General features: G+C 38.0%; 1 protein-coding gene across 1 annotated transcript in view; it reads left to right on the forward strand.

The window, feature by feature from the left end:
- The window catches only part of CEP135 (centrosomal protein 135), a 69,381-nt gene extending 56,138 nt beyond the window's left edge, over positions 1-13,243 (forward strand). Inside the window, exons 19-26 of the mRNA XM_061191397.1 lie at positions 343-511; positions 1,367-1,477; positions 1,765-1,950; positions 7,521-7,730; positions 8,865-9,067; positions 9,986-10,090; positions 12,682-12,792; positions 13,098-13,243. Of these exons, the coding sequence (XP_061047380.1) occupies positions 343-511; positions 1,367-1,477; positions 1,765-1,950; positions 7,521-7,730; positions 8,865-9,067; positions 9,986-10,090; positions 12,682-12,781 (1,084 nt within the window). The 3' untranslated portion in view covers positions 12,782-12,792; positions 13,098-13,243. The remainder of the gene's footprint in view (positions 1-342; positions 512-1,366; positions 1,478-1,764; positions 1,951-7,520; positions 7,731-8,864; positions 9,068-9,985; positions 10,091-12,681; positions 12,793-13,097) is intronic.
- The last annotated feature ends 273 nt before the right edge of the window (positions 13,244-13,516 follow it).

Here is a 13,516-nt window from a genome sequence, read left to right on the forward strand (position 1 = left end):
TGTAGTTTTGATTTTCATTTCTCTAATAATTAGCAATGTTGAGCATCTTTTCATGTGCCTATTGGCCATCTGCATTTCTTCTTTGGAGAAATGTCCATTTAGGTCTTCTGCCCAGTTTTTGCTTAGGTTGTTTGTTTTTTTTGTTATTGAGTTGTATGAGCTGTTGGTATACACCCTTGTTGGTTGCATCATTTACAAATATTTTCTCCCAGTCCATAGGTTGAGTAGTTGTAATTTCTTGCAATCCTAGTATACTTAAATCAGAGTACAACAGTTTTCTTTTAAATGAACTAAATTTTCGAAAAAGCTTTTTTTATTATTGCTACACCACCCATGTAACAGCCACCTAAAGGAAACATTGATTAATCGGGACCGTGAGATAAGCAGCCTCCAGCGCCAGCTTGATGCAGCTCACAAGGAACTTGATGAAGTAGGAAGATCTAAAGAAGTGTCTTTTAAGGAAAACAGAAGATTACAGGATGATCTGGCTACAGTGGCAAGAGAAAACCAGGTATGAACACAATGCATAAACTTTGATAGTTTTATAGTATACAGTTATACAATATATTCATTGTTTGCTAAATTTTAAAGCTCTAAATATGCTTTCTAAATTTTAATTATATAAATATCAACACCAAAAGAAATAATTCTTTAAGGAGAATAGTGTTTATAAGGGTATTTTAAAATGTGGTTTAGAATGCTGCGGTGTATTACAGGGTGTCTAATGAGTACAACTGTAGTCCCCTCACCATTGTGGTCTTTGTTGCAAGGAATCCTGAAGCTGGGAGCATGGTGTTCTCTATGGCAGAAATCGGTGTTACCCTACTGGGTGAGGACCTCAGCATCACTCCCAGGGCAAAGTTGCTGTGTTTTAAAGACCCATGATAGATTTTAATTATTCGTACTTACTTCCAGTGGCTTAGAGATATGCCTGTAAATTAATTAATGAATATTTTAGAATGGCAAATACTAAAAGGTATTGGTTTTGTTTGTGCTGGTTTATTAAAGGATTATACCAAGAAAACCAATGATTTTCTTATTTTAAATATTTTATTTTAAAAAATTATTCATTATAGAGCATATTGCTGATATATAAATTTTTTAAAATGTCAGCCCCTGAGCATAGCTAGCCCTTAGTTTAAATACCAGATATGTGGTCACATATATTGTGGGAGATATATGGTAATATTTGGTTAAAAAGTCAAGATCAGTCAAGAAAAACATGTGAAAATAACAGTCAGGAACAGTTTTCCTTTTTTCCTACTCTCACTTATTCCCCAAATTCAGAAAGAGCTATTTGAACATAAATAGAACTCATTAGGTGCTACATTCATTTTAGATTTGTCTTCAATTTTCTGCTTTATAGCAAATTTCATTGGAATTAGAAGCAGCAGTGCAAGAAAAAGAAGAAATGAAGAGTAGAGTTCATAATTACATAACTGAAGTGTCACGATGGGAGAGCTTAATGGCTGCTAAGGTGAAAAAACACTGTTTAGGTTGGATTTAAGACTGATTTTTTTTTTTTAACTTTTTCATGTTTCTTTATTCTGTCTCCTCTATTAGATATTAACATATGAAAGTGGAGATCTTGCCTACTGTCTTTGTATATTTTCTTACAGATCTTACTTAGTATAGTGTCTGCACAGATAGCTTATGCTTCCTAAATTAAAACAAAAATCCCAATGTGTGTATATGTTTATGACATGGGTATTCCAGTGAGTAATGATGACTAATTTAGAAACAATTTAATTGTGGTTAAACCAGGAAAGAGAAAATCAAGATTTGTTAGATAGATTTCAGATGCTTCATGACCGTGCTGAAGACTGGGAGGTCAAAGCCCATCAAGCTGAGGGAGAAAGCAGCTCAGTTCGACTGGAACTTCTTTCTATTGACACAGAGAGGAGACACCTTCGAGAAAGAGTGGAGCTACTAGAAAAAGAAATTCAGGAGGTAATATATTCATTTGTCTTGCACAGACAATTTAGTAAAACAGAAAACATTCAAAGGCACTTTATTGAAGTGAGGTTTAAGCATTGGTAAAAATCAAGTTCAATGGTAATCTGTCATTAATTCTGATAATTTGCTTAGGAGAGCCCCATTACTTTTAAATTGTAAGTAAAATATACATAATATCAAATTTACCATTTTAACCATTTAAGTATACAGTGGCAATTAGTACATGCATATTGTTGTGCAACTATCACCACCATCCTTCTCCAGAACTTTTTCATCTTCCCCAGTTAAAACTCTGTACCCATTAAATACTAACTAGCTCCCCATTCTCCCCTCCCCCAGCCACTGACAACCACCATTCTACTTTCTCTCTCTATGAATTTGACTACTCCATGTCCCTCTTATAAGTGGAGTCATACAATATTTGTCTTTTTGTGACTGAATTATTTTACTTAGGCCTAAGGTTCGCTTAAATCTCAAGGTTCACCCATGTTGTAGCATGTGTCAGAATTTCATTCCTTTTTAAGGTTGAATAATATCCCATTGTATGCATATACCACATTCTAAACATTCATCTGTCAATGAACATTTGGTTTGTTTCCATCTTTGGCTGTTGAAAATAATGCTGCTATGAAAATGGATGTACAGTATCTATTCGAGTCTTTATTTTCAGTTCTTTAGGATATACCCAGACATGGAATTACTGGATCATATTGTAATTTTATGTTTAATTTTTTGAACAACCACCATACAGTTTTTCACAGGGGCTGCACCATTTTACATTCCCACCTGCAATGTTAGGGTTCCAGTTTCTCCACATCTTCACCAACACTTGTTATTTTCTGGGGTTTTTTGTTTTGTTTTTTTGTTTTAATAATGGCCACCCCAGTGGGAGTGAAGTGGTATTTCATTTTGGTTTTGACTTGTATTTTCTTAATGATTAGTGATGTTGAGCATATTTTGTGTGTTTATTGGCCATTTGTATATTTCCTTTGGAGAAATATCTATTCAAATCCTTTGCCTAGTTTTTAATCAGGTTGTTTTCTGTTGTTGTTGAGTTGTAGGAATTGTTTGTATATTCTGGATTTCAAGCCCTTATTAGATATGTGATTTGTGAATATTTTCTCCCATCTCATGGCTTACCTTGTCACTCAGTTTTATCCTTTGATGCACAAGAGTTTTAAATTTTGATGAAGTCCAATTTATCTATTTTTTTCTTCTTGCCTGTATTTTTGATGTCATTTCTAAGAAATCGTTGCTAAATCCAACATACTGAAGTTTTTCCCCTGTTTTTTCTATGCGTTTTATAGTTTTAGCTCTTATGTTGAGGTCTTTGATCCATTTTCAGTTAATTTTTATACATGATATAAGGTAAGGTTCCAACTTTATTCTTTTGCATGTGGATTTAAATAAACTTTTGTCATAAAGACAGTCTAATAAAAGTCTCTTAATAAAATTTTGAGTTTAGTTAAAATATAGGGACCCTAAATAAGTTAGATTGATAAGGAACAGTTGGCTATTAGTTCTACTTTTGTTTTGTTTTGTTGGTATAGTATTGTAGTCGGTCTTTATTTTTTAGAAGAAAGTATTGATTATCTGTAGTGCGTAGAATTATGCACCCCTCCCCCCCAAAATATATTTAGCTCCTAGCTCCCAGTACCTGTGAATGTGACCTTATTTGGAAATAGCATCTTTGCAGATTTAATCAAGTTAAAATGAGGTGGGCTTCCGTGGTGGCGCAGTGGTTGAGAATCCGCCTGCCAGTGCAGGGGACACGGGTTCGAGCCCTGGTGTGGGAAGATCCCACATGCCGCGGAGCAGCTAAGCCCGTGCGCACAACTACTGAGCCTGCACTCAACTGCTGAAGCCCGTGTGCCTAGAGCCCGTGCTCTGCAACAGGAGAAGCCACCACAATGAGAAGCCTGCGCACCATAGCGAAGAGTAGCCCCCGCTCACCGCAACTGGAGAAAAGCCCGAGCACAGCAACAAAGACCCAACGCAGCCAAAAATAAATAAATAAATATTTTTTAAAAAGGTTAAAATGAGGTGATACTGGGTAGGATGGACCCTAATCTGATAACTGGTGTCCTTGTAAAATAAGGGAGATTCAGACACAGAAGACACAGGGGAGAATGCCATATGAGGATAGAGGCAGAGATTGAAATGATGTGTCTACCAAGGCAAGGAACCCCAAGGATTGCCAGCAATCACTTGAGCTGGGAGAGCGGTGTGGAACAGATTCTCCCTCAGAACCTCCAGAAGGAACTGATCCTGCTGACATCTGGATTTCAGACTTGTGGCCTCCAGAACTGAGAGGGAATACATTTCTGTTGTTTTAAGCTATCTAGTTTATGGTAATTTGTTATGGCAGCGTTAAGAAACTAGTACAGATTTTGGTACCAGGAAGTGGGATGCTTTTGTAACAAACCTAAAAAGGGTCTTTGGAATTGGATACAGGCTGGAAGAGTAATGGGTACAGGCAGGAAGAGTTTTGTAATGGGTACAAGCTGGAAGAGTTTTGAGGTGCCTGATAGAAAAGTCTAGATTACCTTGAAAAGTTTGTTGGTAGAAAGATGGACATTAAAGGCAATTCTGGTGAGAACTCAGAAAAAAAGAGGAAAGCTGTAGAGAAAACCTCTATTATTTACAAAATACATAAATCGTCACGAATGGAATTTGTCCAGAAATAAGAATGTTTCTTCTAGTGAGGTCTCAGATGGAATTGAGGAACATGTTATTGGACACTGGAGGAAAGGTAATTCTTATTATAAAATGGCAGAGGACTTGGCTGAATTATGGTGTACTCTTAGGAAAGTAGAACTTATAAGTTATGAACTTGGGTGTTTAGCTGAGGAAATTTCCAAGCAGAGTATGAAAGGTGCATCCTGGTTTCTCCTGGCTGCTTATAGTAAGATGTGAAGGAAAGAGGTAAATTGAAAAAGAAATTGCTAAGCAAAAAAAGAGCCGGGACTTGATGGTTTGGAAAAGTCTTAGCCTATCCAGATAGCGTGTTCCGGAGGCAGGGCCGAGAGTGTGGCTAGGCAAAGAGAGTAGGTGAGTGACTCATAGATCCAACCAATCACCTCAGCAGAAACACTGCCAGCTTGGGCTGAAAGGGACAGAAACAGGATAAAAGGAAAGAAGGCTAAACTTCTTGGATCCTACTAGCAGAAAACAGGCCACTAGAGTTATGAACATATGTTCTCCTTCAAGAAAAGGGAAGAATGAAGGTGGCTCAGAGATCAGCAGGGCTGCCAAGGGCAGCTCAAAAGCTGGTGGACCTGCTACGCTACCATGGGCCCAGGGGACTGGGCTATTTCTTCCTTGATTCCAGAAGGCAGCGCCACTACCACTGTGAGCCAAGAGATGGGGCTATAGCTGAGGGCTGAGAAGGTGGGGCTGCCCTAGCAGGTCCAGAGGACAGAGTATCAAGACACAGATAATTATTTTTAGGCCTTGAAATCTAATGCAATTTGCCCTACTTGGCTGCAAGCTTACTTTGGACTAGTAACTCCTTTATTCCTTCTATTTTCTCCCTTTCAGAATAGGACCATTTTATGCCTGTTCCACCATTTTATTTCAGAGGGAGGTAACTTGTTTTCTAGTATCACAGGTCCGTGGAAGGAGAGGAATTTTGCCCCAGGAAGGACCATACCCAGAGTCTTACCTATTCTGATTTAGATAAGATTTTGGACTTAGAGTTGATGCTAGAATGTTGGGATAGAATGAATATATTTTGCACATGGGAAGGACATGAATTTGGGGGAGTCAGAGAGTTGATAGAATTATGGCCCCCCCCAAAATATATTGAAATGCTAACCACCAGAACCTGTGAATGTGACCTTTGCAGGTATAATCAATTTAAGATGAGGTCATACTGGACTAGGGCAGGCCATAACCCAATGTTTGGTATCCTTATGAGATAAGAGAAATCTGGACACAGAAGACACAAGGAGAATGTCAAGTGAAGATGAAGGCAGAGATTGGAGTTATGTGTCTACAAGGCAAGGAACACCAAGGATTGCCAGCAATCACCAGAAGTTTGGAGAGAGGCATGGAACAGATTCTCCCTCAGAACCTCCAGAAGAAGCCAACTCTGCCAGCATCTAAATTTCAGACTTGTAGCCTCCAGAATTGTGAGGGAATAAATTTCTGTTGTTTTAAGCCACCCAGCAATTTGCAGTAATTTGTTACAGCAGTCCTAGGAAACGAATATACTATTTCTGTAAGTTTTTCTGTTGAGAGTATAATAACTAAAGGAATGTTTTTCAACCTTCAAAATAGTTCTCAGGAGAAACTATTCTTTAGTTCTTTTGTTCTTTGTCATTGTTCATGTTCTTATGTGGTATATAAAATTGACTTACATATTTATATTTCTTTGGGGGAATTTTGATTAATTAATTCATTAATATTTGGAAAATCCAAGTACTTTTCTACAATTGTTGAAATTCATTAAATCTTCAAAGCAGTGTATTAGATTTTTAATGTTGATTCATTTTAGTAAAGCTTGTTTAATAATTTAATTTTCAAATGTGGAATTCTTCCTAAATTCTAGAAGTAGAGTTTGTATCTGTTTGTATTTATCACTCACATTTTAAATTGTGAAAAATTTTAAATGTGCATTACTCGGGACTTACCTGGTAGCGCAGTGGCTAAGAATCTGCCTGCCAGTGCAGGGGACATGGGTTCGAGCCCTGGTCCAGGAAGATCCCACATGCCACGGAGCAATGAAGCCCGTGCACCACAACTGCTGAGCCTGAGCGCTAGAGCCATGAGCCACAACTACTGAAGCCTGCATGCCACAACTACTGAAGCCTGTGCGCCGCAACTACTGCAGCCCGCACGCCTAGAGCCTGTGCTCCACAACAAGAGAAGCCACTGCAATGAGAAGCCCGCGCACCGCAACAAAGAGTAGACCCTGCTCACCACAACTAGAGAAAGCCTGTGTGTAGCAACAAAGACCCAACGCAACCAAAAATAAATTAATTAATTAATTCTTTTTTTTTAATGTATATTACTTTAGGAAAGAAGTGTTTATCAGTATTTCAAATTTTGCTCGTTATTTCAGTTATTAAAATCCTATAAAGTTGTATACTATTATTAAGTTAAATTAAATTTAAATATGACTTTAGGTATATAGTTTTAAAGCAAACTCCATTTTTGAAATTCAGAATTTAAAGGCAGTTGAGGAGTGATAAGTATATATGTTACTTTAAAAAGCATTATTATAACAAAGAGAGTTTATAAAGGAAAAATTTAATATGACTTCAAAGATCTCTCATGTTCACAACCCTAAAGCAGTAATTTTCATCTTTGCATCTTCCAAATATATACATGAGGTACTTAGTTACCATGATTAATAATTAAAAACAGTTTATTTTTTTAAGCGTTAAATAGGCCATCTTTAAATAGCAGACAACTTCCTGAAAGTATCTTAAAATTGCAGCATTTTTAAAATTGCAAAAATTGGCTTTTATAGTTATATGAAGTGACGTTGTAGCTACACAGATTCAAACCTTTAAAATTACTGGGTTACTTTAACTTTGTACCTGTTTTCTTATTTTCAGCACATAAATGCACATCATGCTTATGAATCTCAGATCTCATCGATGGCAAAAGCCATATCTAGATTAGAAGAAGAGCTGAGACACCAAGAAGATGAGAAAGCAGCAGTATTAAATGATGTGTCATCTCTTAGAGAACTTTGCATTAAGCTTGATTCAGGCAAAGATATTATGACCCAGCAATTGAATTCCAAAAACCTTGAATTTGAGAGGGTAAGAACTTAAAAGATAATATTGTAGCATATTGTTTTTTTTATATATAAATTTATTTATTTTATTTATTTATTTTTGGCTGTGTTGGGTCTTCGTTGCTGCACGCGGGCTTTCTCTAGTTGGGGCGAGCAGGAGCTACTCTTCGTTGTGATGCATGGGCTTCTCATTGCAGTGGCTTCTCTTGTTGCAGAGCACGGGCTCTAGGCGCGTAGGCTTCAGTAGCTGTGGCACGTGGGCTTCAGTAGTTGTGGCTCACGGGCTCTAGAGCGCAGGCTCAGTAGTCGTGGCGCATGGGCTTAGTTGCTCCACGGCATGTGGGATCTTCCTGGACCAGGGCTCGAACCCGTGTCCCCTACATTGGCAGGTGGATTCTTAACCACTGCGCCAGCAGGAAGTCCCAGTAGCGTATTGTTTTATTCAGCCCTACTCTAATTTGACTACTATATTCTTTGTCGAGGTTTCTTTGGCAAACATGATGACAAAATTAGGTGCTGTTTTGAAGCAGATGGGTATTTAGGAGAATACAAGACTTCTAATTATAGAATAGGAACATATCCCAATACATTCTTTCTCTGTTTAAAAATAAGACGTATATGAAGAATTGAGCAGTTCATTCCTTTCTAAGTGGAATATTTTTCCTGATAAAAATCTTACTTAATTTTAAAAGTCGAGTTAACTGGAACGTCCCATTCCCAAACCGAAGCACTACTTTAAACAACCCAATGTGTGTTTTTAAACATGGGTGTTTCCAGTTTTCACTCATTTAGTAGTAACTTTATTTTCAGGTACTGGAAGCTTCAATACTGGTTTGACTATGTAATCAGAATATACATATTTAATAAACCAGAAGGGCCTCCTTACTGATAGGGTGGCCACATTTTAGGATTTTATGTTAATTACCCTCTCTTGACAAGATGACACGAAAGAAAACTATTTGAGGGTTGGGATAGGTCTTTGCTAAAAATAGCAAAGATTATTTTGAAAATAAGATGTTTTTCTTATATGTGAAAAGTATTACAGAATCTTAAATCAGTACCCAAAATGAAGCAACTGATGTGTGTATAGCTCTGCAGATAATTTTTCAGAGTAAGTCTAAAATTATACTGAAGTAATCTTGTTTTGTTTTTCTTGTAGGTTGCAGTGGAATTAGAAAATGTAAAATCAGAATCAGAGCTGTTAAAAAAACAACTGTCAAGTGAGAGACATACAATTAAAAACCTTGAATCATTGTTGGCTACAAATAGAGATAAAGAATTTCATTCCCATTTAACCTCCCACGAGAAGGATACAGAAATTCAGCTACTTAAAGAGAAGTTAACCCTTTCAGAAAGCAAATTGTAAGCGTCATGAATCAACTTATGTGAGGAAAATAGCTTGTCACAAATAATTTTTCAATATGAATAATTTTTTATAGATTTGTAGCATAAAACAAATGATAGAAAAATAGTGGAGGAACCAAAAAAATTTTTTTTTCGAAGTGTTGGGGGAGTGGGGGATGGGAGTGCAAAGCAAAGTATTTTGATTACATGGCCGCTGCTTTGGGAAACTCAGGGGGTTTAGCTCAGAAGAGACATCGTGTTTGGGGGTGTAATTTGTATATGTTCTCCACAGAGGTGGTACCCGTGGAAGTGAACGAGTGGACTTTAGAAAAATACCTAAATTTGAGGAATGAAGAGAGAAGTCAACAAAGGGGAGAGCATTTCAGAATGGGGAGAGTTGGCTGTGTTTCATGCTGTGGATTAGGAAAAACACTTTGAAAAGGCCATGAAATTTGACCCTCATAAGGATATTGATTACCTTTTAGGAGATTGATGATGGAGAAGTTTGGACATATTTTTGGAAGAAGGGAGGAAACACAGAGTAGATAGTATAAGTGGAATAATTAACTTTTAAAAGGAATTAGGAATACATCTCTTTCTGAGGTAGGAGTCAAGAAAGAGCCAATAAAGGTACTTTACTTTTTGATGTTACAATTCATGTCTTCTCACATTTGTATCTCCAGCATTGCTGCAGTGCCTAGCACATACTAGAAGCTCAGTAAATGTTCGTTAAATAAATGAGATGAATGAAAAAGAAAACTTTGTGATAGAAGCTCCAGACGTTTATGGAATTATTGTTGAAAAGTCTTCTCTTTTTTTCATCCTTATATGTCATCTCCATTTGTATTTATTAATAACAAAAACAAAAATCCATAGCACTTGATGCTATAAAACAGAATATTTATATTTATTTGATTTTCTAAATTTGTTTTTAAGAAATAGTCAAAGCCGGGAAAACACCATGCTTCGGGCTAAAATGGCACAATTACAAACAGATCTTGATGTTCTCAAAAGACAGATTTCAACTGAAAGATATGAACGGTAAGAAAATATTTTTAGCGTTGAACAGCGTTTTTATTTATTCCCTATTCTATTCCAAAAGGATTTAATATGGCTTACAAATAGCAAACTTTTCTTAGCATTAATATGTAAAATAAATTTCTTTGGTAATTCTTCCTAAAAAGGCAACAAGTGTTGTAGAAGATAATATCCCCACTATAAAGTAGCAAGTATTGTATAAATGTTTGCTGTAGCATACCTCAGGGCAAAATTAGGGCATTATTTCAAAGGATATAGTTAGGGAATCAGCAAGCTAGTAAGGATTCTACAAGAGCCCAAAACATTATGGTCCAATAGGAAATTCCAAATACAAATCATCGTAAAAGCGATGATGCTGATGGTCTTAAGGGCACTTAACAAATATATGCCAGATACTATGTATGTATCTGATTAATCCTATTAACTATCTATTATTGTGCCTATATTATTATTAGAAACTAAGGTCACGCAAATAGTAAATAGCAGAGCCAAGACTAAAATCCAAACAGGTTTGTCTAATTTTAAAGCCTGTGCTCTTAATCTTTTCAATATATTCCCTACAGCTTAGGAATTTTCAGTCACTTATATTTCAGTTCATTTGCTTTATTATGTTGAAAATTTTAATCTCCAAGTGTTACAAACAGGAATGAGACCTGATTTAACAGTTAAAATCCAAGTCTAATTTGTGAATCAATTTGTCAATTTACTTTTCTTCCATTTTTCTTTCCTACTGTATTAATACCATAGGCATCAGCATTCCAAAGATTTCATTCTCAAATAGTGGTCAGATTGCTTATTTAGGTCAATATTTTGAGTTCTCTAATCTTATTCTTAACCATTTGCTTCAAAACTTTTAAGTGATGTGCAATTTGGATTATAGATGGAATTTGCTAGGAAATCAATATTTGTGATTTCAAAGAGAAATGAAGCCTGAGGTTGCATCAGTGTCATGAAAGCAGTGTTGTTAATTTCTTGTAATTTAGAAGATCTATTTTCTGAATGTACTAAACTGCATATGTGTAATGATTTTCATTTATTAATGACAACTGAAATTCTCTTCAATTCAAGGGTCCTAAATCAAGCTCTCTGTTGCCTAGGGTTATAGACTCCCTTAATTCTTCTCCTTTTTCCTTGCCCCTGGTCCCCAAAGAAACCTTGACCCACATGACCATGTCTTTCCTTCTCTTTACCATGCAACTAGATCATGCATTTTTTTTAAATTAATTAATTAATTTATTTTTTATTTTTGGCTGTGTTGGGTCTTCGTTTCTGTGCGAGGGCTTTCTCTAGCTGGGGTAAGCGGGGGCCACTCTTCATCGCGGTGCGCGGGCCTCTCACTATCGCGGCTTCTCTTGTTGCGGCGCACAGGCTCCAGACGCGCAGGCTCAGTAGTTGTGGCTTACGGGCCCAGTTGCTCCACAGCATGTGGGATCTTCCCAGACCAGGGCTCGAACCCGTGTCCCCTGCATTGGCAGGCAGATTCTCAACCACTGCGCCACCAGGGAAGCCCCGTATATTTTTAAAGAGGCAGTATTGTCACTGCAGGGAACAATATGGATTCTTGGGGAAGAGGGAATGGCAAAGAAACCTTAGGTACTACAGTGATTTATGGCCCTCGGAAGGGCCACAGTATATTAACAGTGTATCTATGTATTAAAATCTGATGTATTAAAATTGGACGGAGGGGGAATAATTTGGGGAGGGGCATCTAAAAAAGTTTTTTTAGGGGATTATAATGAAAAAAGTTTGTGAAGCACCCATCTAGGTAGAAATCCTAGGTACTGAAGAGCTCAAGTCAGAAAGTCTGGGCCAGGGACTGTGAATAGCCCACAGTAGAGGCGGCAACACAGTCATCATGCTTTGTGGGGCAGACCCAGACACAGCAGAAAGTAGATTATATTACTTCTAACATTTGGGCGTTTTGAGACAGGAAGAAGGAAGAGGACTAGATTTATGTGCAAGAAGAGGTGGGAAAGGTAGGGGCAGAGAGGGGAACCAACCAACTTTGAAAATCTATATTCAGAGGGGCTTTGAACAATCTCTTAAAGTACATATTCCTTTAGTTGAAATCTTTTATCCTCAACTTAAAAATGATATAAAGACATAGGATTTATTTACTTGTTTGCTTGTTTGTTTATGGCTGTGTTGGGTCTTCGTTGCTGCGTGGGCTTTCTCTAGTTGCGGTGGCGAGTAGGGGCTACTCTTCATTGAGGTGTGCAGGCTTCTCAATGCGGTGGCTTCTCTTGTTGTGGAGCACGGGCTCTAGGCGTGCGGGCTTCAGTAGTTGTGGCATGTGGGCTCAGTAGTTGTAGCTCACGGGCTCTAGAACGCCGGCTCAGTAGTTGTGGCACACGGGCTTAGTTGCTCCGCGGCATGTGGGATCTTCCCGGACCAGGGCTCAAACCTGTGTCCCCTGCATTGGCAGGTGGATTCTTAACCACTGTGCCACCAGGGAAGTCCCTACAAAGGATTTAAATTTAGTAGAAATACTAATTAATCAATTGAGTAGAAATTACTTAACTAATAACAAAAACAGGACCTTTTATTTGTTTACCACTTTTTGGTATAATCTCTTATTTTGCCTTTATTGACAGAGAACGAGCAATCCAAGAGATGCGCCGGCACGGTCTTCGCACACCACCCCTTAGTTCTACTCTGAAGTCTCCTTTACAGTCTCCTGAACATATAAACTGATTATCAGAAAGGTATGTATGTAACACCAAGTACAAGCAAAACTTATCTCTGGTTATAAAAATTACAAGAGTTGTTTTCTGGGTCGGGGGAGAGGAGATTGCCTATAAAGGTGGTAGGGAACTTTCAGAGGTAATGGAATGTGCTGTATCATGGTGGTGATGGTTACATGGCTGTATACAATTGTAAAAATTCGTTGAACTGAACGTTTACAGTCCATGTATTTTATTGTACATAAATTATACCTTAATTAAAAAAGAGAAGACATCTGGGGACTTCCCTGGTGGTCCATTGGTAAAGAATCTGCCTTTCAATGCAGGGGACGTGGGTTTGATCCCTGATCGGGGCACTAAGATCTCACATGCCGTGGGGCAACTAAGCCCATGCACCACAACTACTGAGCTCGCGCGCCTCAGTGAGAGCCTGGGTGCCACAAACTAGAGCCCACGCGCTCTGGGGCCCGCACACCACAACTAGAGAGAGAAAACTCACGCACCACAACTAGAGAGAAGCCCACGTGCCGCTACAACTAGAGAGAAAACCTGCACGCCACAACTAGAGAGAAGCCCATGCGCCACTACAAGTAGAGAGAGAAAACCCACACACCACAACTAGAGAGAAACCCATGCACTGCAAGGAAGAGCCTGCACGCTGCAACGAAAGATCCCACATACCTCAATGAAGATCCCACACGCCGCAACTAAGACCCGATGCAGATTTTTAAAAAAGAGAGAGAGA

The sequence above is a fragment of the Eubalaena glacialis genome, chromosome 5 (genome assembly GCF_028564815.1).
Source record: "Eubalaena glacialis isolate mEubGla1 chromosome 5, mEubGla1.1.hap2.+ XY, whole genome shotgun sequence".
NCBI lineage: Eukaryota > Metazoa > Chordata > Mammalia > Artiodactyla > Balaenidae > Eubalaena > Eubalaena glacialis.